Source organism: Aspergillus bombycis, assembly GCF_001792695.1.
Source record: "Aspergillus bombycis strain NRRL26010 chromosome Unknown contig00014, whole genome shotgun sequence".
Taxonomy (NCBI): domain Eukaryota; kingdom Fungi; phylum Ascomycota; class Eurotiomycetes; order Eurotiales; family Aspergillaceae; genus Aspergillus; species Aspergillus bombycis.
Window position 1 is genome coordinate 278633 of NW_019170016.1, and position 22844 is coordinate 301476.

Consider the following 22844-nt stretch of genomic DNA (forward strand, 5'->3'; position numbering starts at 1 on the left):
GGGTCTTTTTCTTCTCCACAGTACAAGCTCACCAAAATGCACTTCAACATCCTACCCATATTGGTCGGGATCGCGGTTCCCCAAATTGCCTCTGCAATTACCCCAGGCCCCCTTTCAACTTCTGGGCGTTGGGTAGTCGACGCTAACGGACAGAATGTGACTTTCGCAGGTGTCAACTGGCCAGGTGCTTCAGAAGCCATGTTACCAGAAGGCTTGCAGTATCAGTCCATTGACCATATTATCGGCAAGATCAAAACACTGGGGATGAACGTCATCCGCCTCACCTTTGCCATCGAGATGATCGACGATATCTTGGAGACGGGGCAGGATGTCTCTATCAAAGACTCACTTGTGAAGGCGCTTGGGGAGAAGAATGGAACGAAAGTCTTTAGCGATATTGTGCAGCATAATCCACAGTTTGGTGTCAATACCACGAGGTTACAAGTAGGTATCGCCTAAGGCAGCGCCTGTTTCACGACTAATCGAATGTTTCACAGGTGTTTGACGCAGTCGCAAACGAATCACACCGACAAGGGGTCTATGTGCACTTGGACAACCACATCTCGAAAGCCATGTGGTGCTGTTCAGGGACCGACGGAAACACCTGGTTTGGAGACAAGTATTTCGATGTGGCGAAATGGCATCGCGGGTGGCAGTATATGGCTGAACATGTATTGAAGCCCCCGGAGCACTGGTCCCCATCCACGTACTGACACGGTCATTCAGGTCAAATCTCTGCCCGCCGTGAAAAGCGTCGGGATGCGAAATGAACTACGTAAAGCCGAAGATAATCCGACCTTGATCAATAGGACCTACAATTGGCAGTACTGGTACCGCCATATGGTGGATAATGCCAACCAGATACATGCGGCCAATCCTAATGTCTTGATTTACTTTTCGGGCCTCGACTATGACACAAAGCTCAGCCCGATACCTACCGGTATGGACCTGGGAAACGGCACTGCATTTCGTAAGCATGACTTCAAATACGCTAATAAGATTGTGCTCGAGCTGCATAACTATGAACGCACAGCGACGAGCTGTGAGAACCTCAAGTCTAGTTTATGGAATGCCGGTTTCAATGCCCTGGACGCCCAGAACTCGAGCATTGTGAATATCATGCCGGTTCAGATGACGGAATTCGGTTTCCCACAGGACAACACCACATATACGGATGTGTATGCCTCCTGTCTGAGGGAATGGTTGCCCAGTTTACAGGCCGGATGGATGGTTTGGGTGATTGCGGGAAGCTATTATATCCGGAAAGGGATTCAGGATGATGACGAGCAATGGGGTAAGCCATTTAACAAACCAAGCTGAAAGCAAACTGGTCTCTAACCAAGCATGTAGGACTTCTTGACCATTCTTGGTCGGATTGGCGGTCAACCGACGCCGTCACAAACGGCTTGATACCCATGGTGCAGGCAACGCTGGGATAGCCCGGCAAGGTATCGCATGGCTTCTCCAGGTTTGCCGAGGGATAACCAGGACAAAGCACAGTAATGGAAAGATTGGATTGTGCATTGAAATACTACTGCCCGAGCGAGCGTATGATATGCAGTCCTTCCAACAAATAGGCTCAGTATTGAGAATACTTCTATATGACAACCTGCTATGCGATTAATTTAGAGCTCACTTTTCCTGATCCATTCTCAAATTCTACTACTATTTTAGGCCGTATCAGAAGGTCACGTATAAGGGAGGGAAGCGATGATAAACTTTCCGGCACTCTGATTCCGACACACGGCACAAGGAAAGGACACTGAGATAGCTTAATCGGCCCAGCTGCAGCGCCAGCCGTCCTCAAGGCGGGCATTTCCCCGCATCGTAACATTCTTAGCTCGACAGAAAGGGACGGACTTGCCCGACAGCATGAGTGGCAGCTCTAAACACCCCTCCGGAGCTAAAACGTGGGGAAACAAACCAGACCGAGTCCGGTGGAGTAACCACCGGCCTCCATGAGATACCGTCCCGGCTTCCTTCTATAGTATTTAATGTGGTCTTCCAAATGGTGTCGGATTTCAGACTTCGACAGACAACTGGAATTTTCCGAGTCATGTTGATTCTAGTTTGTCTTGACGAGGGACCATGGAGTGCAGTCGGTGACAACACTCCCCCACCGGAATATCGCCGTGCTGACATCCTGCGCCGATCTCTCTGGTAATTAGATTAAGTTGCTTGATTGAGCACATTCTATGAGATCACCCCATTGACTCTGCCCCACTCTAGTGATGTAAATAAATCTTGCTGTGCCTCAGCTCCTGTCCGAACATGAGCCCTGCAAGTCGGTGACCCTGTTCAGTATGCACAAAATGTCATCCTGGCTACCCTCTCTCCTTCTCTTTAGCAATCTCGCGATTGCGTCTTCTGTGTCCACTGTTCATATACCCTTGAACAGTTCGTCTAGGGTCCTCAGGCGTGACTTGTATGGTTATTCAATTGAACCTGTGTCGCTTGCTCCGTACCTCCAAACTGAACTGGCGTCAAATTTATTGAGACACGTCGCAGAGATAGCTGGCGTACCCGCACCAATTCGAGTCGGAGGCAATATCGCCGACCAGACATTGTTCGATCCGACGTTAGGAGTGCCATCGGAAGCGCTGCCGAATGATACCACTGTGGAGGTGCTGCGCATCCGACGAGATTGGTTTAATGGTTGGAAAGAATATTTCCCACAAGGAACGGACATTCTATACACGCTGAATCTCCGCAATGAGACGGGTTCGTGGATTAACGCCATGGAGGAAGCCAAGGCCGCGATGGGGGCGCTGGGAGACTCCCTATCACACTTTGAGCTGGGGAATGAGATAGATCACTATATCAACAAGGGCTGGCGGGGAGCCGACTGGGACACCAAGGAATATACGAAGCAGTGGCGCCAGCTGACAGGCCAAATTCTGTCCTCCAAGTTCTACAAGAATGCTACTCACAAGCCACTCTTCCAAGCGGCCGTCTTTGCCGACCCTCCCATGGTCCCCGATCAACATGATGAGATAGACGATTTTGACATCGTCAACGTAACCCGCGCCGGATTGGTCGACCCTAAGATCATTGAGAGCTACGCGGTGCATCTCTACCCCCAATCGACTTGTGATGCCGTACGTTACGCACGTCTTTCCTTGAACTTGCTCTCAGATCACAATGTTATCTGGAGGAATTTGTCGCAGTATATTCCACAGGACGCAGCTGCCAGAGCGGCAGGAAGCCGACTGGTTCTGGGTGAAACCAACTCGGCCTCTTGCAGTGGGAAAAGCGGGATCAGTGACACATTTGGAGCCGCTCTCTGGGCCACCGATTATGTGTTAACTGCAGCGACTATTGGCCTCGAGCAAACATACTTCCACCTCGGTCACCAGAGCGAATATTCTGCCTTCACGCCCCTGCCGTATGAGTATAAGGGCGAGAACCTCACTGCGGGTGTCCGAGCCAACTTCTTCTCGCACATCTTCCTCGCGCATGTCATCTCCGGTAGGAAGGCGGACTCGTGGAAGATCGCTGCGTTACCCGCCGCAAATGCGTCGGACTTTAGCGGATATGCAATCTTCAGCGATACTGCGCAGTCCAACCTTGCAAAGCTTGTTTTCATCGATCTGGGCGTGTGGAACTCGACAGTCGGGGCCCATAACCCCTCCACCTTAACTGCGACAGACTCCACGTTTGCTTCCCCAGGGGACCGACCACGACGAACCGTGGAAGTGCATACCTCGTGGAGCCCAGGAACAAAGATAGAGATTCTCAGATTGCAGGGTCCAGGAACCAATGCGAAGAGTGGGGTGAGCGTGTCGGGAGTCGGCATTGATTCAGTGACGGGTGACTTGGTAGGTCAGCAAAAGATCGAGCAGGGTATTGTGAATAGTGGTGGTATTGTTCGATGTGAGCTCTCTCAAGCCGAGGCCATCTTGATCCAGAAGCCCTCAAAATGATTTCGGTGCTTTGTCTAGAACTAGCGACATGGCGTTCTCTCCACATTCGAGGGGCTGGTATGAGAAAACACACCAGGCTTGCTTTTCAAAGCAATAGTATTAGATCAGAGCATTCCAAGGATCCTTATGGGTCCTTCCAGAAAGTACTATCTCCGTCTACTACTTGAACTTTCATTATGCTCGATCACTGAAACGAAGGATATCTGTAACACTCGCTATATTTAAGTGCTTATCATTCTCGCTTCATAACGGAAAGGCGTCAACATGCACACCATATACCGAACAGATAATGAAGTTAGAGAAGTAATTTGAGTACAGAGGACAGTGGTCATCTGAAATATATCATCTCCCTCAACAGCTGCATCCGATTCGTTGCGCCCCAATAGCGATTGTCCACACGGTCGCATTGGGGTAAATATTCATAGGCTGTAAAAAATGAGGCAGGCTTAATAGTTCAATTCCTCGTCAGGTAGGATAAGCCGAAAAAAAGGATAATGTTCATAGAAGGGACATGGTTCCTCCATGAATGCGGCGTGTGTCGCTACGTTTTGCGGGCCGGGAATCTGCCATAGACGCTCCAAGCCATTTATCATCGTCCTCCAAATCTATGGTTTCTTGGGAGTCGAAATTGTATGTTCTGTTGGCGAAATCCTACTCGATACCAATCGAACTTTACCCTACTACTAGTAGTAACACGCGAGGTGTGCCTTGACGTGCGGTACAACGTGGTTGGGACCAGATCCAAAGAAATAAATCCACAGGCTGTCTTGACAAGAAGGTCGAAGGAGCATTCGTTTTCATTGCCCTATTCCAGGCACTTCAATGGCCTGCGATGCTGGCGTAAACGGCATATGATACAGACATGGGCCCCAGTTCGCCTGCCTGGACAACTGGCGCTAGAGGTGCAGCACCATGGACTAGGAAACCACCATTACGTCAATGTATAACTGGATTCCTGTTTAATTCCCCTGTACATCGAAGGAATACTGCGATTGAATTATCGACTAACAATCCGGGATGGCTACGTGCTTGTGTAATGACGTGGTCAATCCAATAACTTGTAAACCAAAGGCTCATACGGGTATTGCGGAGCTTCAGATAGGGTTATATTGAACTCAAAAATATAGCCTTTGCCTAGGGCTTCCTCGAGGACGCCATGCTAGAGAAACGTGGAGAAAGCAAACTTTAAGCAGCGTTCGAAAGAGCGTCCGAGTATAAGCCTGCCTCGGGGGTCCACACTGCACGATATCCTACCAGGAAACCGCAATTGATAATCGACTTATCTTGATCGTATCTCCAGATACCCCGCCAGTCATCAGTACCTTTCGCGACATGGACTAAAACAAGATAACAAAGGGATGGAAGATAAGATATGCGATAGGTTACATACCAGCGCGGTCCGGGTAGTACTAGGAACGCTCAATGGATTTGTTTGTTACTCATGATCCCCGCCTCACTGCGGCGATGATCCCTGCCGGCAGGACGACTGAGCATCGAGATAGGGCATGCTTGACGCTTTGGGCCCTCGCCAGCCGCGTGACCGCGCCACGTCCCCTTTGTTCCATGATAGTGCTTTCTGGGGTCCTTGTTCGTATCTCATTGCCTACTGGTTTGTTATAAACGCTTCCCTCGCTTGGACCTCGGGTATTCTTCCACTCGCCTAGCGCATACGACGAGTATATATACCTCTTTCTGACGAGGTAGATAAAGTCGTTCTAGAAGGAATACCAGAAGGCAAAATTCGACCATAATGACAGTTGCCCAGTTCTCTCGTCTACAAAAAGATTATCCGTGGATCGCAGGCCCGATCATTGCGTCGGCGCCCATGCTCAACATCGCGACTGCAAAGCTCGCAGTCGCGGTCTCCTCCGCGAAGGGGATTGGCTTCATTGCTGGCGGATATGATCTCTCGAGTCTGGAACAACAGCTCATTCAAGCACAAGGTCTCATCGCCGAGTCCAACCTCCAAAAGTCCCAGCTTGAACGGACCCCGGGCGAGTCTGGCGTTCTCCCCGTCGGGGTGGGCTTCTTAAATTGGGGCGCATCTCTGGAAACAGCACTGCCCTTGATCAAGAAGTACCGCCCTTGCGCAGTTTGGCTGTTTGCACCGAAGACCGGTGTGGACGACCTCGTACCTTGGGTCCGAGCCATTCGATCCGACGTCCTTTACGACGTCAAGATCTGGGTGCAACTTTGTTGCTTGGGAGATGCCATGGAGTCTACAGAGAAACTGCTGCCGGATGTCCTGGTAGTCCAAGGGTGTGATGCCGGTGGCCATGGATTGGCTCGGTCTGCTAGTATTGTCACTCTACTTCCCGAAGTCCTGGATCAATTGAAGTCCAGAAACCCGAGGCCAACTCCAAACACCGGGAAACCGTTTGTCGTTGCAGCAGGTGGTATCACTGACGGGAGAGGATTGGCAGCCGCGATGGTTCTGGGTGCAGATGGATGTGCTATGGGGACTCGATTTCTGGCCTCTCCCGAGGCACAAATTGCGAAAGGCTATCAGAATGAGATTCTTCGGGCCTCGGACGGTGGAGTGAATACGGTCCGGTCAACGGTGTATGATAAAGTCCGTGGGATCTATGCTTGGCCAATAAAGTATGATGGACGCGGGCTGATCAATCGATCGTACGAGGACATTGTGAACCAGGAGGTCACCGAGGAGGAGAATCGACGTTTGTATGAGGTGGAGAAGCTCAAGGGGGATGATGGTTGGGGACCGCAAGGCCGGATGACCACCTATGCAGGAACCGGGGTAGGACTGATACGAGCGGCCATGCCAGCAGCACAGATCGTTACGACGACCCGGCGGGATGCGATGGAAAGTCTCCAGAGGCCAATCCTTCCTGTCAAGCTATGAGCAGTAGCAAGCAAGTTACGAGTTTCTCTTTGTGGAAGGGCGCTAGATCAGCGCCACTTTTTGCTGAGTGACTCATACCGGACTATAACTAGGGTAAGTTAAGAAGGGTTAAGATACTGAGTACTATCGCCCTTAAAGGGGGGCGCCAAATGAACTGGGGACAGGGGAGCACCGGCCCGACCGTTAGGGCCGAACGGGCTTTGACTAGTATTTAATCTGCAACCGCCTCGTTGTCTTTTATTGATTTATTCCTCCGTACACGCGCCCTACGTGACAGTCACTATCTACTAAGCCTACAAGATGTCCAGCAACTCATTCCACTACTTCATGCAGCTGCCTCTCGAACTGCGCCGTCTTATTTGGGAGCACTGCCTACCGTATCGTATAGCAGAACAAGACATCCCCGCCTTCCTTCTCGATGGCGACGAATCCCGTCAAGCCTGTTTCCCCATGCGAACAACACACCTAAACACTCGGCTGCCGGTCATCGCATTTGTCAACAGTGAGTCTCGGTTAGTCGCGTTTGAACATGGCCGCTGGGATCAAGGACAGGGAACAACTAGCCTCGAGTCGATATGGGTGCAGCCGCGTCGGGATGGTTGGCATATCAACTGGACGCGAATGAGCTACGATGTCTTGGGACCGCTTATTGAACTGAGCAGCCCGATGGCCTACTTCCTGTACTACGCAGCAGAGCTCAGGATGCAACCTTCTATCGTGGCAGAAGTCATTCACTATTTTGATTTGAAAGGGCTGTTGGATGGCACTGCTGACGATGATGACCATCATGAGTGTGTCAACCACTCCTTCCAGGGTTGTCGTCGTACGGGCATGTGTCACCCTCTAGGCAATGAAGAAGCGGACGAGATTGCAGGTTTCGCCGAATTTGCACCAAGGCTCGACGTGGCCATGGTGGCAATTTCTCTGCATATCACCAGGGAAGTGGCTTTGAGATCTGGCCTGTTTGGACTGTTGGGCGATGCGCCCGTTCAAATGGTTGATGTTGACGACGGAGCTCGGTTGGGGGAATTTCAAGCATTATTCCGAGAGCACGCATTGGACAAGGAACCGGTGGTGCAAACACTCTTTGAATTACTTAAAACCACTCGATTCCGAGCGGCTGTGGAAAAATGGAAAAGACGCGCTGAATGGGTCCTTCTCGCGTCCAGGTGGTACTACGCACAAAGGGAAAACCTCGACATTCTTGGGACGAACCCGGCCTCCGCTTGGGTGCCTTGCCTGGCGCGGCCAGATCGTATCGACTTATATCGGTATTCGCCTAATGAGGACCATCCGTGGGTCAAAGAAGCTCGACAGAGTCTGCCCAAGCTGCGACCGCGGATTATGGTGCGATATTGTACCGGTGAGTGTTATAGATACCCGCCACCTCCGACCTACTGGTAAAGGAATCGATGCTATGCCTATATCGGTGGAGAATTGTCTTTTATATAGTCCAATAGAATCTCATCCTGTTCGACACGCCTCTGCAAGATGTTTATGGATATCCCGCGTCTTGTAGATAAGCTCGGCATGACGCCCTGAAAATCCCGCGCTGTTCTTGTCCTTAATAAACGTTTTCACCGTCTCCTCAACCTTATCAAAGCCGCTTCTGCCCTTGTTAACATCAATAGTCTGCTCCGCGTCGATTTTCCTGTAACCCGGTACCGGTGGTCGCTCTATCGGATCTGTGTACACTACGGTGAATCCCTTTCTTCCTATCTCTTTTTCAAAATCTTTAGCGATCGTGATTGCCTGGTCGTAGCGCCGGGCGTCAGCATGGGTCTGGAGTGCAGCTGTCATCTTGTTGATACGGTCATCAACAGGCTCCCTGCCATCGGCCTTGAGTTTGTTAATGGCCTTGAGACCAATATCCTCTGCCTCGCTCATAACGTCGTCAAAATTGTCCTTCCCTTTCCAATCCTTGAAGAGCTTAGCATTCTGAAGATTCCCTTGGTAGCCAGACTTGTCGAACTCAGTGCTGAAGACATCGAGATCTGCACCCTCACCGATACGTGCCCAGTCGATTTTGCCCAAATCAGGCACCTTTTTGAGGATGACTTTGCCGGTGTTAGGGTCCCTGATAGGCTTTTTGTCGGGGCCCATCTCAGCGGTGGTGTCGACCCTGCAGACTGCCTTAGCGAAGGCCTCCATGTCGCAGACGACACCGTTCTTGGCGCAGCCAGGTGCCATACGCGAGTCGTCGAGGCCGTGGGCGTCTACTTCGAGTCTGTAGAGCTGATAGAAAAAGAGAACTTGGAATTTGCCGGCGACCTTGTTGGCCGTAGCACCCGCCGCGAGAAAGACGGTGATACACAGCAGTAGAAGCATGATTTCTGGTTTCTATCCGAGAAAGAACAAGATGCAAAAAGAGGCAATGTGTAAAAGAATGCGGTATACGAAACGACAGCCTAGAGTGAATAAGGGCTTCTGACCAATATAAGAGCCCTTCTATGACAACGAGTGCAAGTGATTTACGGGCTGCGAGTCATGCGCCGGCAGAAGAAATGCACAGGAAAAGGGGGCGGGAATTCTGTCATGCTCTGATAGTCTTTAACACTCACTACTCACTCTCCCTACTAATTCCAAGGGCTAGATTCAACAAGGTGCGAGACTTGGCGACCTCGGAGAGATGGACCTATACAACATGGTCTCGTGATCTATGAGCACTTACCGATTGGACAACAGGATCCCTGCGTGTGGGTTCGCAATATCCGAACAAGGCGAGGCGAAGCAATTGTTCGGGGGCTTGTTTGTTTCGCCTCAAGATTCATGCATCTAGCAGGGGTATACCGGATGCAGTTCTATAGCAGTCCTAACGAGGCTAATAGTAACAAGGGTATAATCCCTGGTGTCTTACCTTTCGATACCTCGGCTACTACCTAGGAGATTAGCCCGCTTCCAACGCGCATATATTAATATAGTAGATATCGGCTCATGGTTCCGTATTTAACCAATCGCTGATCATAACCAGTTTTTGGGGTCAAGCTAATGTGTGGTGGGAAGGTTGAGTTACATTCCGTCCTAGTTATTTGCACTAAACAAGTCAATTGCCAATTGAGTGGTCAATACTCGCCTGCTTTTACATGTTGTCCTTAAGCTTCCTCATGCTCCGGTGTCAATAATATGCCAAAGTACGTGATTGTGATCTCGGCGGTTTGCTACATGGGTGACATAGATGAGGGAGATAGTATCGCATACCTAGCACAGGTCTAGCGGTACCATTAGTCCCGTGTACACAAGGATGTTGTCCAAGTCAAAGAAAAATGAATCTCATATAGCATGAAAACCTTTAATTGAAAAAGCTATGAACCTTCAAACTGAGATACACTATTACTATTCACTGTATATCCAACTCAAACCGTGCATGTTCTTGCATTGCTTATAGACATTGTCGGCATATAAGCCCTAATGTCACAAGTCATCCACGTAGACAAAAATAGAATCCCCGCTTGCCTGAATCATCAAGGGATGTTTTTGTCCTTCCTTGATGTCCGCAGCCTGAATAGCCTCGAGCCCATTTCAATTGTTGACAGTGCGGCCGAGTATGGCAAGTCCGTTGCTGCTACCAGCATAGCACCTGTTGTAGCTATCCAGGCCGGTCTTAGCGTTGGGCTCGCGGCAGATGAAGACGCCGATGCCGTAGTCGCGGTCGTGCTGGCTGATGGAGTGGGTGAAGGTGGCGGGGTGTCGCTTGCGCCAGACGAGAGGCAATCAAATGATACCTCGGGGACCTGTATGGTCATTGAACTCTCGCTGTAGCCCCAAACGGTAGCGACGAGGTAAGTACGATTGGCGGCCAAGGCGTAGGCGCGAGCATCGCCAGGGTCGTGATACCCGGTGCCAATACGCCAGCTGTACTGCTGCTGCTCCTTGCTCGTCTGTGCCGGGGCCAGGGTAGTATTTGCGAGGAAGGCGGCGTCAAAGTCCATGACATCCTGGCGCGCGAAGCCAAACGAGTCCTTACAACTCCGCGGTATGGGGTCGAAGCCAAGCGCCGAGCACATGGTGCCATTAGCAGCTTTCCCCCAATCCTGAGTCAGGCTAGTCCTAAGATCATCCTGACATATCCGAGATAAGAAATCGCATTTGCTGCCACTGTCGACGGCCAGCTTCGCCTCGGGACTGGTCGAGATGAAGACGTGGCGACAGATGTACCATGAAGGATCCATGGCCAGTGGCTGGCCGCCAGAGCTCATGCTGTCGGGGATACCAAACGTCAATGATGACAACACCGTGGTTGCATTTTGCACGATAGACTCAGACAAGGGCATTTCCTGGGCGACCTCCAGGTATGCCGTGTGTCCGTCTTTGCGGGAGCCCGGATACGGCTGTGTCCAGTCGAAGCCATCTACAGCTGTGGAGTAGATAGAGACAGGTGTCTTGAAAGCGGCAGTAACATCTTCATAGGGGACCGTCAGGATGTTGCTTTTATTTATAAAGAACTCATTATAGTCTATATAGACCGGTGCAGTGAGCGCGGCGGCCATTGTAGCAAGGACCATAATAACTCAGTAAAAGGGGAACTGTGAGGCGGATAAGTCAATCACCCGGAAAATAACAGAAGAGTAAATGGGACGTGTTTTTGACAATAAAGACAAGGCTGTTCACGATACGTACTCTGTAGAAGAAAAGGAAGGGTGTCGGCAACGAGAATCAAGCGTGGCAACTTGATTCAGACTTTGAGACCCAATACCTTTCCTCTTTCCCTTTTACAAAAGGAGGAGTCGAATTAAATGATTTCCCTCGTAGTATGTAAAGATGACCGCATGCACCTTTCTAGGAGGTCTCTATCTGATTTTGGTTGACAGCGTAGTCCAGGCCACGGAGATGTTCGGAAGTCCGTTGCTAACTAACACTAGTAAGTCTCTAGGGTGTACCGCGAGTCAGCCACAAGGTTACATGCAGGGATATGTTGATAGCATTGCTCCCTAGACTGGTTTTATTGAGGACTAAAAGCTCTTGAAACTCTAGACCGACCAGGGGAAAGGAGAATAGTAATAATAGTAATCATAATTCGCCAGGGTTTACTTGCATGTGAGGGCCATCGTATAGATTGCAATCCCCAACCAGACCAGACATGGGGTTTTCTCTCCTTAGTGCCATGCATCTCTCAGGGGCAGAATGGGAACCCTCGACGAGGCTTGCAAGTAATTTAACAACCCGAAAGAAATGGGCTGAGGGTAGTAGAATGGGTTGGGTCGATATCGCCGACTTACACGGTGAGCACCAGTAGTACATTATATGAACGACAAATCCGCCCAAGTACTCGGTATCTTCCTCGCAATCTCCCTCACCCACTGCTAGCACTGGCTCAGACAACAGGACGAGGCTCTCTTTTGTCCTCCTTGCCTCTCTGCTCGACTTCGCCTTTGCTGTCACAGAGAGCTACAATGGCCAGTATGCTGACAACTGTCCCAGTCTGTGTGCTGATGCTGGTCCCAGTCCGGCCAACTGGACCAACATCCACCATCTCCACAATCTTGAGAGCTGTGATGAAACTGTCCTCTTTGGTTTGAATATCTATAACTCTGTCGCCGATCCAAGCACCATCCTTACTATCCGCGCCTGTGTGGCTAGTCAAGGCCAGACGTACGAGGCTGCTGCCTCCCCCGATGTGCCTCAGCAGCCAAGTCAACAAAACCTCATCGTCGCTGAAAGCTGCGGTGCCAAGGCAGTGAAGACCACTTTCACTCCCCAGACTGGCCCTTCGACGCTTACCAAGCGTCCGGCACTGCTCCGCAGTTTGCTCATGTAGCCGAGGCTATTCGTCAACTTGCTCTGTTCGTGGACAAGAGCGCTGAATGTGGCACCACCATCCTGTTTGCCAAACACAGGTCTGCTGTCGTGGGCTTATATTCTGGTGCACAAATCACTAAACATGCCGCTCGAGATTTCCTCGACTCTTTCCCGGAACGGCAAACCTCTACCCTGCAGATCTGCCAGCCTGCCGGCGCGGCCCTGACTGTTGGGGTGGTTTCTACTGGCTTTGTTGATCTAGCAGTAGCTCAAGATGCTATCAAGGCCTGGAGCAATGGTCTCTGCCTTGACGGGGCCATTTCCGCTACCGCCATCAGCATGGATGTTCTCGTGTCTACAGTGGATAAAAGCTTCAATGCTATTACTAGCAATATCACTAAAGTCTCCTATGGCAACAGAACAGCTAGAGGAAAACTGCGAGCCCTTCTCCCAAGGGAAGAGTGCAGAACAGAAGAGGTCCATGGAGGTGACAGCTGCGCCTCGTTGGCCAGCCGCTGCGGCATCTCCGGAACTGACCTGTCCAAGTACAACCCGAAAAAGAACCTGTGCTCGACCCTGAAGCCCAAACAGCACGTTTGCTGCAACGCAGGCACCCTGCCGGACTTTCGCCCTCAGCCCCAGCCCGACGGCACTTGCAACACATACAAAGTCAATGACAACGATGGATGCTCTGACGTGGCACAAACACACTACCTGGAACAGCAAGACATTGAAGACTTCAACAAAAACACCTGGGGCTGGGCTGGCTGTGCGCATCTGCAGATTGGCCAACTCATATGCCTCAGTAAGGGAACACCTCCTATGCCCTCGCCGGTCCAGGGAGCCACCTGCGGTCCACAGGTACCGGGTACCGAGAAGCCTTCCAACGGAACGGCACTAGCTGATCTTAATCCATGTCCACTGAATGCATGCTGCGATGCCTGGGGTTTTTGCGGAACAACGGTCGACTTCTGTACTAAGTCACCCGCAGATACTGGCGCTCCCGGGACCGCAAAGCCAGAAACCAACGGTTGTATCTCCAACTGTGGGATGGATATTGTCAACAACGGCAAGGCGCCTGACCAGGTGAGGACTATCGGCTACTTCGAGGCATTTGATCAGCTGAGGGCGTGTCTGCGAATGGGTGTCAGCGAGATCCCGGCCGACAAGTACACGCATATCCACTTTGCTTTTGGAACGGTCACATCTAACTTCGATATAGATATCCCAGATGTCTATTACGAGTTCAGCAAATTCATGAAGATGACTGGTTTTAAAAAAGTTCTCTCTTTCGGCGGGTGGGCATTTTCCACAGATGCAGGCACGTTCCAGCGCTTCCGGGATGCCACCAAGAAGGAGTACCGCGACACATTTGTCAACAACCTAGTAAACTTCATGAGTAGCCAAAACCTGGATGGCTTTGACTTTGACTGGGAGTATCCTGGTGCACCTGATATTCCGGACGTGCCGCCCGGCAGTCCTGAAGATGCAAACAATTACCTTGGTTTCCTGCAGCTGCTGCGAAGCAAGCTGCCCAGCGAGAAATCAATTTCCGTTGCCATCCCGTCCTCGTATTGGTACTTGAAGCAGTACCCAATCAAGGAGATTGCGAAATATGTGGATTACTTTATTTACATGACGTATGACTTGCACGGCCAATGGGGTAAGTAACGCGCGTCTGGGATACAACGGGATAGAACGATATGCTAATTGTGAGTCTCTCTGGATGCAGACGTCGACAGCAAATCGGCCATGCCGGGCTGCGAAGCTGGAAACTGCCTTCGATCACACGTCAACAAGACCGAGACACATAATTCCATGGTCATGATCACCAAAGCTGGTGTGGAAGCCCGACAGGTCGTCATTGGCGTCACCAGTTATGCCAGAAGCTTTCGCATGACTGACGAGTCCTGCTCCGGTCCCCTGTGCACCTATGCTGGAGCGAAGTATCAGTCTGCGGCCTATGCCGCGCCTTGTACCACAACTGGTGGCTATATTTCCAATGCTGAGCTTAACGATATCATTGACAACCCTGGAAACTACTCCATTGTCAAGTCGTACATTGACAAGGATTCCGACTCCAACATTCTCATGTACGGTAATCCCGGAGCGGTGGATTGGGCGGCCTATATGGACGGTGATCTCAAGGCCAACCGGATCAACTGGATCAAGGGCCTCAACTTTGGCGGTTCCAGCGACTGGGCCATTGACCTCCAACACTACTCCAACGATGAAAACCGCGACGATAGCGAGAATGAGGACGGTGCCGATGATGAATCTGGCGATGACACACTCACCTGCCCACCCGACAAGAACCCTGGCACCCTGGATGGTCTCGCTGATAAAGCCGACTCTCTAGACCCAGGTTGTGTCCACCTCTTTGCAATGGACATTCTATATTCACAGCTCCTCGACAGCTTATCTTTGTTCAAAACCAACTCAGAAGGCTACGACGACAAGTTCGGCTGGTACGAGAAGTGGACCAAGGAGCAAATCCAGCCGCGCATCGACCAGTTCATGAAGTTCGGCGAAGGCAAAGGCCTCAAGTACTTTGACTGCTACTGGGCATATACCGGCGGCAAGGAAACCAAAGATCCCTGCCTCACCATGCCGCACATCTGGGACATAGTTGCGGGGTGGAGCATCCGCTACGATCTCGTCGACAAGAAGGGCTTCTTTGACGCGCTCGCTGCTGAGACTGGCATCGACGAGTCGTGGGTGACGCTTGGCGGTGAAACTTCAGATTGGATATGTGCGGATCCTGGCGATATACGACCAGGCGCCGCCAACGGCCTGCCCTGTCGGAAACTCTTCCACAAAAAGCTGAACTACCCTCAGAAGGGCTCCGATGACGATATTCACGTCGGCAATCCTAAGAAGCTCATCGAAGCGTCCATGGACAATGTCACGGCGCTGAGAACCTCGCTCCTCTCCTCGTACCTCAGCGTGGGCCTGTCCTTCTACGACGACGGGCCAAACGATACCTCGGCCACTGACGCAGTAGTCGCCTACTCCATGCCCGTGCTGCAACTCGCGGAAGCCATCAACAGCATGAAGGACATTAAAGAAATCGGCGAAGACGCCAAGGAACAAGCAAAGAAGGACCTCATCTTTAAGATCCTCACCGTCGTCTTCATGGTCATCCCCTTTGTCGGCGAGGCCCTCGGCCCCCTGATCGGCAGTGCAGCATCAATCGCTCGCATTGCACTTCTCATCGGCGAAGCAGGAAATGGAGCGTTGACGGTGGCGGAAATCATCGAAGATCCGACGTCTGCACCGTTTGCGGTGCTGGGCTTGATTGCGGGTGTTGGCGGCGGGTCAGGCAAGTTGTCCAAGGCGGAGGCGCTGGTGGAGGCTTCCAAGGCGAGAGGTCTGTTAAAGAGTAGTGATTTGGCCAAGTTTCCACAGAGGTTTAGGGATAATGATGCTTTGGTGCAAAAGGTTGTACAAAGTTTGTGTGCGAGGAAGTAGGTGTGGTGTGGTGGCATGGTACGACGAGGCACTGGGCTTCGTAATTAAAACACTTTTCACCCTTTCTCTTTTCATATAGACCAGTATAAGAGATGCCAGCTAAGACGTTCCTACAGACGTGAACTTTTTCATGTTATGTTCCCGGCAGGAGCGTCTCATGTTCCATACCCGATATATGAAATCATTTTCACAGAACATCACGAAATCTTGTGATGACCAGCAGCGTATATCTCCGCAGCCTACTAGCGGAGAGAAATCTTTCTTTTGTCCCTTATCCTCGTAAATGTTGGGTGCACCTTTGAAAAAGACCAATGCATGTATGATGTCACGATGGAAGACCCCGAGATCGCCGCGGATATTGCGGAGCGAACCTCACCACACAAGACGTAAATATCAGAAACCTTAGTCGTATGGGAATTTTCTTGTGGGTATATGCTCGACAGCCTGGATAGATAGAATGACCCTCTTCTAAGTGTCTTGTTTGGGATTGTTGTGCAGGTATTTACTCGTGCTGTTCCAACGCTATCGATTGATTGATTTCGTCTTTCCCTTCCTCTTTTCTCTTTTTCAGGGTCTACTACGCCTCGTTTTTCGTTCCTCTGCTTATCCCGAAACAACGATGCCTCTGGTGAGAATTGATCTAATCAAAGGGGTAAGATCTCCCCATGAGATAAGACAGCTGGCCAATGTTATCCAAGACGTTATGCGAAAGCACTTCAACGCACCGTACCGGGATCGCTATCAAGTAAGTATTATATTACATGTACCCGTGGCACCCATATTGTATTCTAACCATATTCTGGCCCAAAGATTATCACCCAACACGAGCCCTACGAGTTGATCTGTGAGGATACGAACCTGGGAATGAAGAGAAGCAACAACTTGGTTATCATACAAATCCTGCAGCAAGGGCGTAGTGCTACACAGAAGCAGGCTACGTATCAAGCACTTCATGAGCAATTATCTGAGAGATGTGGACTCTCTGGCGAAGATCTTATTATCAGCTGTGCCGAAAATTCCAGGGAGGACTGGAGCTTTGGGAAAGGAGAAGCACAATTTTTGGCCGGGATACTATAGCCAGCAGTCAATGAACTGAACTCACCAAGCTCTAGCTTAGACCTCAGGGTTTACTGGCCGTAGAATCACTAGACGTCAGCATCGCCTGAGAGATCAAAAGTCGCAGCAATGCAGTTGGACTATACCCTTTTCGGCGGGGGAAAACACCCTGTGCACGTGCGTGTCGTTGGCCCTCAATCAGGCAAAAATCCGGCAGAAACGGTTCAGCATCGGAGACAAGAGGGATTATTGTCTTAGCATATCATCCTACTGCTTAGGCCTCGGGAAAGCTTGTCCCGACGACTAAGACATGTCATCTATGGTAAACGTACCCCGCATTTGATCGACGCACGCCGTCTTCTCCAGACTTGCACTCCATCCTGGCGTTGGGGATGGCAGTGGGGATCCCGTCGACTTCTCTCCGGTGGAGGTGAGCTCTAGCAGATATTGTACGGAAATACCTGAAGTTCAAGGTTCATTCTGTTCTCGGGATGTCCTACCGAGGCTATCAGAGTATGTAGGGTAGTGAATAACAATCCGGTAGATATAATGTAGCAAACCTCCCCAAGGGCGACGTATCTAGTATTGCCATCTTATCCTCCAGGTGAAGTCACGACAGGGTTCACTTGTCCTAATGACTCTCATTCACCTCGCTGCAGGCCTCCTCGCCGTTGCTGCTCCGGCATCAGCGTTGATCTTTGATGTGCCAGGGTCAGCACCGACAAATGCAAGCGCTCAGTTGGTTGAGGCACCAGTGGGCCTTTCGTTAGTATCACACAATCGTTCCTGGAGAGTACCGCGCTGATTACGCAGTCTCGAGTTTTTCACGTTTCCGGCTTACATGAACGATGTCGATGCAACCGAAACCTGCCTTAAGAACCTCAAGGACCTGACCGGGACATGGCCGCCACTCCGAATTGGCGGCACCACGCAGTGCGCTTCTTCTTCTTTGACACTATCTGATCAGTTCTAATCCCATTTTAGAGATCGTGCGACATATGATGCGTCTTCCAGTAGCGCAGTCACCTACACAGTATCCGATCCGGCAGATGCACCGTCATCACTTACATTTGGCCCACCCTTCATGTCCCTGGCTGCAAACTACGGCGGCCAGGTTATCGTGGGCCTTAATCGCCGTCTGAACAATCAGTCCAACACAATTGCTGCAGCGGCCCTGGCCAAAGATACAATCAATAACCTCTATGCCATAGAACTTGGAAATGAACCAAACTGTAGGTTATTCCTATGCATGACTGCGCTCGGGAGCCTGCTAATATGGAGTCCACTCAGTCTTTTCCGACAGCGACCCCATTGCAGACGGCGCGTCATGGGACGCTGCAGCCGACTACAAATCCCAGTTAGCTTGGCAGGATGCAGTTTGCCAGAATCTGTCCGCATCAGGTCTCATTTCCGCTGGTGTCTACTTTGGCACCTCACCGATGAGTATCGCCGGCTTATCCGCCGTTGAGGATGATGCCAATGACCTTGTCAAGGACTACTGCTCGCACAATTATCCCCAGTCGCCCAACACTGCTGATTTGGCCGGTCTAATGAGCCACAGTGGCATTGCGTCGCAAATTCAACCCTTTGCCTCCGAAGCTGCAGCTGCAGCTGCAAAAGGCAAAGCTCATATTTTTGGAGAAACTAACTCTGGTATTTATACTCCGTCCCACGCTCAAAGCTGTCACTGACGGTTCTCCATAGCGACACAAGGGGGCGGTGGGATCAGCCCAACATACGGTGCTAGTCTTTGGATCCTAGACTACGTGATGCAAACTCTTCTTTTGGGAACACAGGTATGTACTAGGGATCACTCGAGTCGGTATCACAGAAAGTAACCACTTCCACTCCGGCTTGTACAGGCTCTCTACTTCCACCAGGGCACTATAGGAAACTGTAAGTAACGAGATCTGCCCACTTCCTGGAAGAATGCTGACTCGAAAGGCCCATACTGCTGGTGGGGTCGCTACAATATGGGCGCACCCTATTACGGCGCCTATTTTGCGACGATGGCTCTGGCCAATGCAGACCAGATCGCTCCTCTAGACGACCAGACAACCCCGTACGCCGCATACGCCATCTACCAAGGCGGCGCTCCGTCTAGAATACTTTTGTACAATTCAGATTACTACACCACTGGTACACGCCCGTCGCAGACCTTCACGTTGAACGGACTAAGTTCCTCCAGTGTCACCGCAAAACGACTAACAGCGCCCTATTCTACGTCTCGAGTCGATCGGGGCCAGGTTCCTACCGTTGCAGGCCGGACATTTGCAAACGGAACATGCGTGATCCAGGGCGATGAAGTCGTAGAAACAAGCACTGTGTCTTCCGGTTCAGCCACATTTACACTCAGCGCCTCAGAAGCCTTACTTATCTATCTCTAAGAAGCAGTGTTCTTCGGTCTGTGCTTTCACGGCATAATGCAGGGGTTAGAAGCGATGACAAATTACGATGTAACCAACCAGTTATTACTTGTCCTGTATTTATCCGAGGCAGCTGCCCAAACCAATGGAACTATCCTTTCACTTTGTTGGTAACTTGCGCTAGTTCAACCCCTCATTCATACAGCATGGTCTTGTGGTGTCGATCAACCAATGTGAGCACACACTCGGGGTGCGATATCCCGAAATCAAAAGCACTGGCGCAATTAAACACTCCACCTCCACCGGAGCTTGGAATCCTTCCGTAACCTAAACCAGCAGTCGTAAGCCGAGCCTGCCCTGTCAATAACCGATCGTGTGTCAAAGCTTGACATAGGTTAATGGGGCTCCCGTCTGGGGTATCTCTGGGGTCTCCGCACGGGTCCACTATGAGCCCTAATGTACTCTTTTGTCTATATACAAAAGCATCTTGGCCGAAAGGATACCCTCTGACCTACACCTGCACGTCTAGGAGACTAGGGACCTGAGTCACATCAACGACAGATCACCATGGTCACCAACCACGCCTCACACGATCGCTTGCAGGCCGTCACCGCAGACGAGCCAAGCATTAGCAAACATGAGGGGCCCGAACAGCCAACCGCTGAAGAGAATGAGCATTGTGCAATAGGTAAAGGCGGTGCGCCAGTCATGCGCTCAAAGGAGGATGACCTTTCTGTATGGCAGACGGTGAGGCGATATAAAGTCGTCTCGGTCGTTGCAATGGCTGCGGCGTTCAGTGCCGCGCTAGATGGTTACCGTACGGTTTCTTTATCCTGAACTTCTATCCAAAGTTTTACGGAAGTCAGACTAATAGAATATATGCACGGTGTTAGAGATCAACCTCAATGGTGGGCTCGTTTCCAATGAGGGGTTCATCCGACAGATGGCGAGCCCTGGAACCACGATCATCGAAGGCCAGTATGTCTCCGCTTGGAGTGGCATTCAGTCTTCTGGCCAGGCGGTTGGCCAAATTGTACGGATACCCACGCCGAGACTCATGGAAAGCTTGCTAAATATTTTTTCCTGCTTCTATACAGCTGCTCCAATATGCTACGGAAGCATTCGGCCGAAAAGTGGCATTTTACATCATATGGGTCGTCTTCGTAGTAGTACGCCGTAACTCAAGGCTCCCCCTGCTTCATTAAACCTCTACTCACTGGCGTATGTACCAAAGTGCTAATGCAACTCTTTTTTCTCAGAGTATATTCATTGAGTCATTTGCTACCCGGTGGGATCACTGGCTCGTGGCGAAACTCTTCTCGGGCATGGGAGTCGGCATGCTGCAATCGACATTGCCTATCTATCTGTCGGAGATAGCCCCGACCCAGTTAAGGGGATTCTTCATTAATGCATACAGCTTGTAAGCTGCCTCACTGCCGATTTGAATCACGGATACTCCTAACCAGAACATTTCTCAGTTGGTTCGTGGTGGGACAAATATTCGCCTCAGTGGCTCTCAACCGACTTCATGCTATAAGCCCTTTGGACTTCCGAACGCCCATCTATACACAGGTAAAATCCAGTCTCTTTGAGCCGATCTCAGTGATCGTACTAAGAAGTCTCTCCAGTGGGCTATGGTCGGAGCAACAATTATTATCTTCGTCATCATGCCCGAAACCCCGTGGTGGCTCGTCAGTAAAGGAAAGCTTGATAGGGCCGCAGAGATCCTTACGACCTATAACGGCCGCGTTGAGGGTTATGATGTGTCTGAACAAATTGTCTGTCCAAATATCGCCCTTAGTGCGCGCTTGTTACTAACAATAGTGCGAATTGCAGGAGATCATGAGCGCCACAGTCGCCGAGGAGCGCCGGATTGCTGAGCGAGACTCGCAGGAAGGGATGTGGGCAGTTTTCCAGGGCCGCAACTTCATCCGGTTCGTGATTGCTGGATGGCCAAAGGTCACCCAGCAGTTTGTCGGGCTGGCAGTGTTTAACTCCAACGCTACCTATTTTTGTAAGTTAGCTGCGCGTTCAAATGAGCTGTTCCTCCTCTCTCTTGCTCACCTCTCCTTGCAGTTCAATATGCGGGTAATAAAGACCCTTTCTTGGTCACCGTCATCCTGTCCTGTGTTCAGCTCCTCTCCATGATCATCACAGCCATGCTCACCGACCAAATTGGCCGTCGACCACTCACCGTCTATCCCTATGCGGTAACGACTCTATCAGTGCTATGCCTTGGAATAATCGGCTGCTTTGATTACACTCAGAAGTCTACAAGCTCGCTTCTAGTAAGTTATTCAAATCTATGATTTTCACCAGGACCCTTAACCAACCAACACTGCGCCACAGGTCTTTTTCGCCTGTCTCGCTACGTTCACAACCACCGGTGCCTCGTCAATTGGTTACGCCTACGCTGCAGAGATCCCCCAGCAACGCCTGCGTGCTCAAACTGCAGGCTGGTCCCTTGCGGCGTCCAATTTAATCGCGCTCATGTTCAGCTTCTGCACACCGCTGATGATCAACGGACCCCTTACAAAATGGGGAGTCAAAACAGGATTCTTGTGCGTACTCGGTTTCCACTCCACTGGAGAAATGAAATGATCGGCCACTGACATACACTTCATAAAACAGTTTCGCGGGAACTGGTACGGTAGCTGTTATCATCGCGTGGTTTATTCTCCCGGAGGTCACACGTCGGACACCTGCCGAGATCGATGAAATGTAAGTGGAAACGCGCTCCAACGGTATTCTTTTATGCCTCCATCTTCGAGTCGTGCTAACTCCTTGGGGTCTTTCTCATAGGTTTGAGAAGAAGATCAATCTTCGCAAGTTCAAACACTATGTTACTGACGTTCAGACCAATGCTTTCGAACAACACGAGCTGGAGACACACACGCGTACAGCATAGAGTCAGACAGATATGGCCAAAAGAGCTGCATTTGACAAGTCTAGCGCATCATCAAACACGTATGGTAATATCCGTGGTTGACGGTATTGCATGACGCCCGACTATTACATGAATTCTTGAAATAGTATATTGATCCGAATGAATTCTCCTTTTCACCCTTCGAATGTAAGGAGATGTTCTGAACGTCGTCATAAAAGCGGCGGCAGCTAATACTTATTTCAGTTTGGCTTGGGTGACATCGCTAGGGCTTAGGGCTTAGGGCCGGGGCTTTCTCTGACTCCGTATTGGTAGTTATCTCCAGTTCATAGATTTCACCATTTCTTCGCTTGACAACCCCGAATGCCTACCACAGTATATGACAAAATTCCATGGAAAATAGAAAAGATAATTCTGCTACAAGGTATATTTTATACATTTTTTTTAGAACTTTGTGAGCTAGTTTGCGTGAGTAATCCTAGATGTATGCGTACATGTACATGTAGTCCCGAAGCGCTCCTAAGCAAATATATATCCAGTATCTA

The 22844-nt window shown here is 50.6% G+C and overlaps 9 protein-coding genes across 9 annotated transcripts; 7 read left to right on the top strand and 2 right to left on the bottom strand.

Annotated features, from left to right (window-relative positions):
* Positions 1–36: 36 nt before the first annotated feature.
* On the top strand, positions 37–1439 carry ABOM_002034 (cellulase family protein; the record flags this gene model as incomplete). Its single annotated transcript, XM_022529164.1, has 4 exons — positions 37–444; positions 498–671; positions 727–1294; positions 1351–1439. 4 exons carry the CDS (start codon positions 37–39, stop codon positions 1437–1439), a joined length of 1239 nt encoding a protein of 412 aa, XP_022392437.1.
* Positions 1440–2312: 873 nt separating this feature from the next.
* On the top strand, positions 2313–3923 carry ABOM_002035 (glycosyl hydrolase family 79 C-terminal domain-containing protein; the record flags this gene model as incomplete). The annotated part of the gene is made up of 1 exon (XM_022529165.1): positions 2313–3923. The coding sequence occupies one exon, from the start codon at positions 2313–2315 to the stop codon at positions 3921–3923; it is 1611 nt and encodes a 536-aa protein (XP_022392438.1).
* A 1750-nt stretch (positions 3924–5673) lies between these two features.
* ABOM_002036 (nitronate monooxygenase) lies at positions 5674–6786 on the top strand (the record flags this gene model as incomplete). The annotated part of the gene is made up of 1 exon (XM_022529166.1): positions 5674–6786. One exon carries the CDS (start codon positions 5674–5676, stop codon positions 6784–6786), a length of 1113 nt encoding a protein of 370 aa, XP_022392439.1.
* Positions 6787–7086: 300 nt separating this feature from the next.
* ABOM_002037 (2EXR domain-containing protein) lies at positions 7087–8190 on the top strand (the record flags this gene model as incomplete). The annotated part of the gene is made up of 1 exon (XM_022529167.1): positions 7087–8190. The coding sequence occupies one exon, from the start codon at positions 7087–7089 to the stop codon at positions 8188–8190; it is 1104 nt and encodes a 367-aa protein (XP_022392440.1).
* A 60-nt stretch (positions 8191–8250) lies between these two features.
* On the bottom strand, positions 8251–9114 carry ABOM_002038 (uncharacterized protein; the record flags this gene model as incomplete). The annotated part of the gene is made up of 1 exon (XM_022529168.1): positions 8251–9114. The coding sequence occupies one exon, from the start codon at positions 9112–9114 to the stop codon at positions 8251–8253; it is 864 nt and encodes a 287-aa protein (XP_022392435.1).
* A 1191-nt stretch (positions 9115–10305) lies between these two features.
* ABOM_002039 (uncharacterized protein) lies at positions 10306–11288 on the bottom strand (the record flags this gene model as incomplete). Its single annotated transcript, XM_022529169.1, has 2 exons — positions 10306–10440; positions 10509–11288. The coding sequence occupies 2 exons, from the start codon at positions 11286–11288 to the stop codon at positions 10306–10308; spliced, it is 915 nt and encodes a 304-aa protein (XP_022392436.1).
* Positions 11289–11974: 686 nt separating this feature from the next.
* Positions 11975–15993, top strand: ABOM_002040 (putative class V chitinase; the record flags this gene model as incomplete). Its single annotated transcript, XM_022529170.1, has 4 exons — positions 11975–12005; positions 12102–12460; positions 12529–14185; positions 14255–15993. 4 exons carry the CDS (start codon positions 11975–11977, stop codon positions 15991–15993), a joined length of 3786 nt encoding a protein of 1261 aa, XP_022392360.1.
* Positions 15994–17683: 1690 nt separating this feature from the next.
* ABOM_002041 (glycosyl hydrolase family 79 C-terminal domain-containing protein) lies at positions 17684–19436 on the top strand (the record flags this gene model as incomplete). The annotated part of the gene is made up of 7 exons (XM_022529171.1): positions 17684–17814; positions 17863–17982; positions 18034–18281; positions 18340–18702; positions 18754–18845; positions 18912–18945; positions 18994–19436. The coding sequence occupies 7 exons, from the start codon at positions 17684–17686 to the stop codon at positions 19434–19436; spliced, it is 1431 nt and encodes a 476-aa protein (XP_022392359.1).
* A 546-nt stretch (positions 19437–19982) lies between these two features.
* ABOM_002042 (hexose transporter) lies at positions 19983–22323 on the top strand (the record flags this gene model as incomplete). Its single annotated transcript, XM_022529172.1, has 10 exons — positions 19983–20232; positions 20309–20448; positions 20675–20835; positions 20894–20987; positions 21044–21193; positions 21240–21429; positions 21492–21703; positions 21765–21976; positions 22047–22136; positions 22218–22323. 10 exons carry the CDS (start codon positions 19983–19985, stop codon positions 22321–22323), a joined length of 1605 nt encoding a protein of 534 aa, XP_022392362.1.
* Positions 22324–22844: the final 521 nt, after the last annotated feature.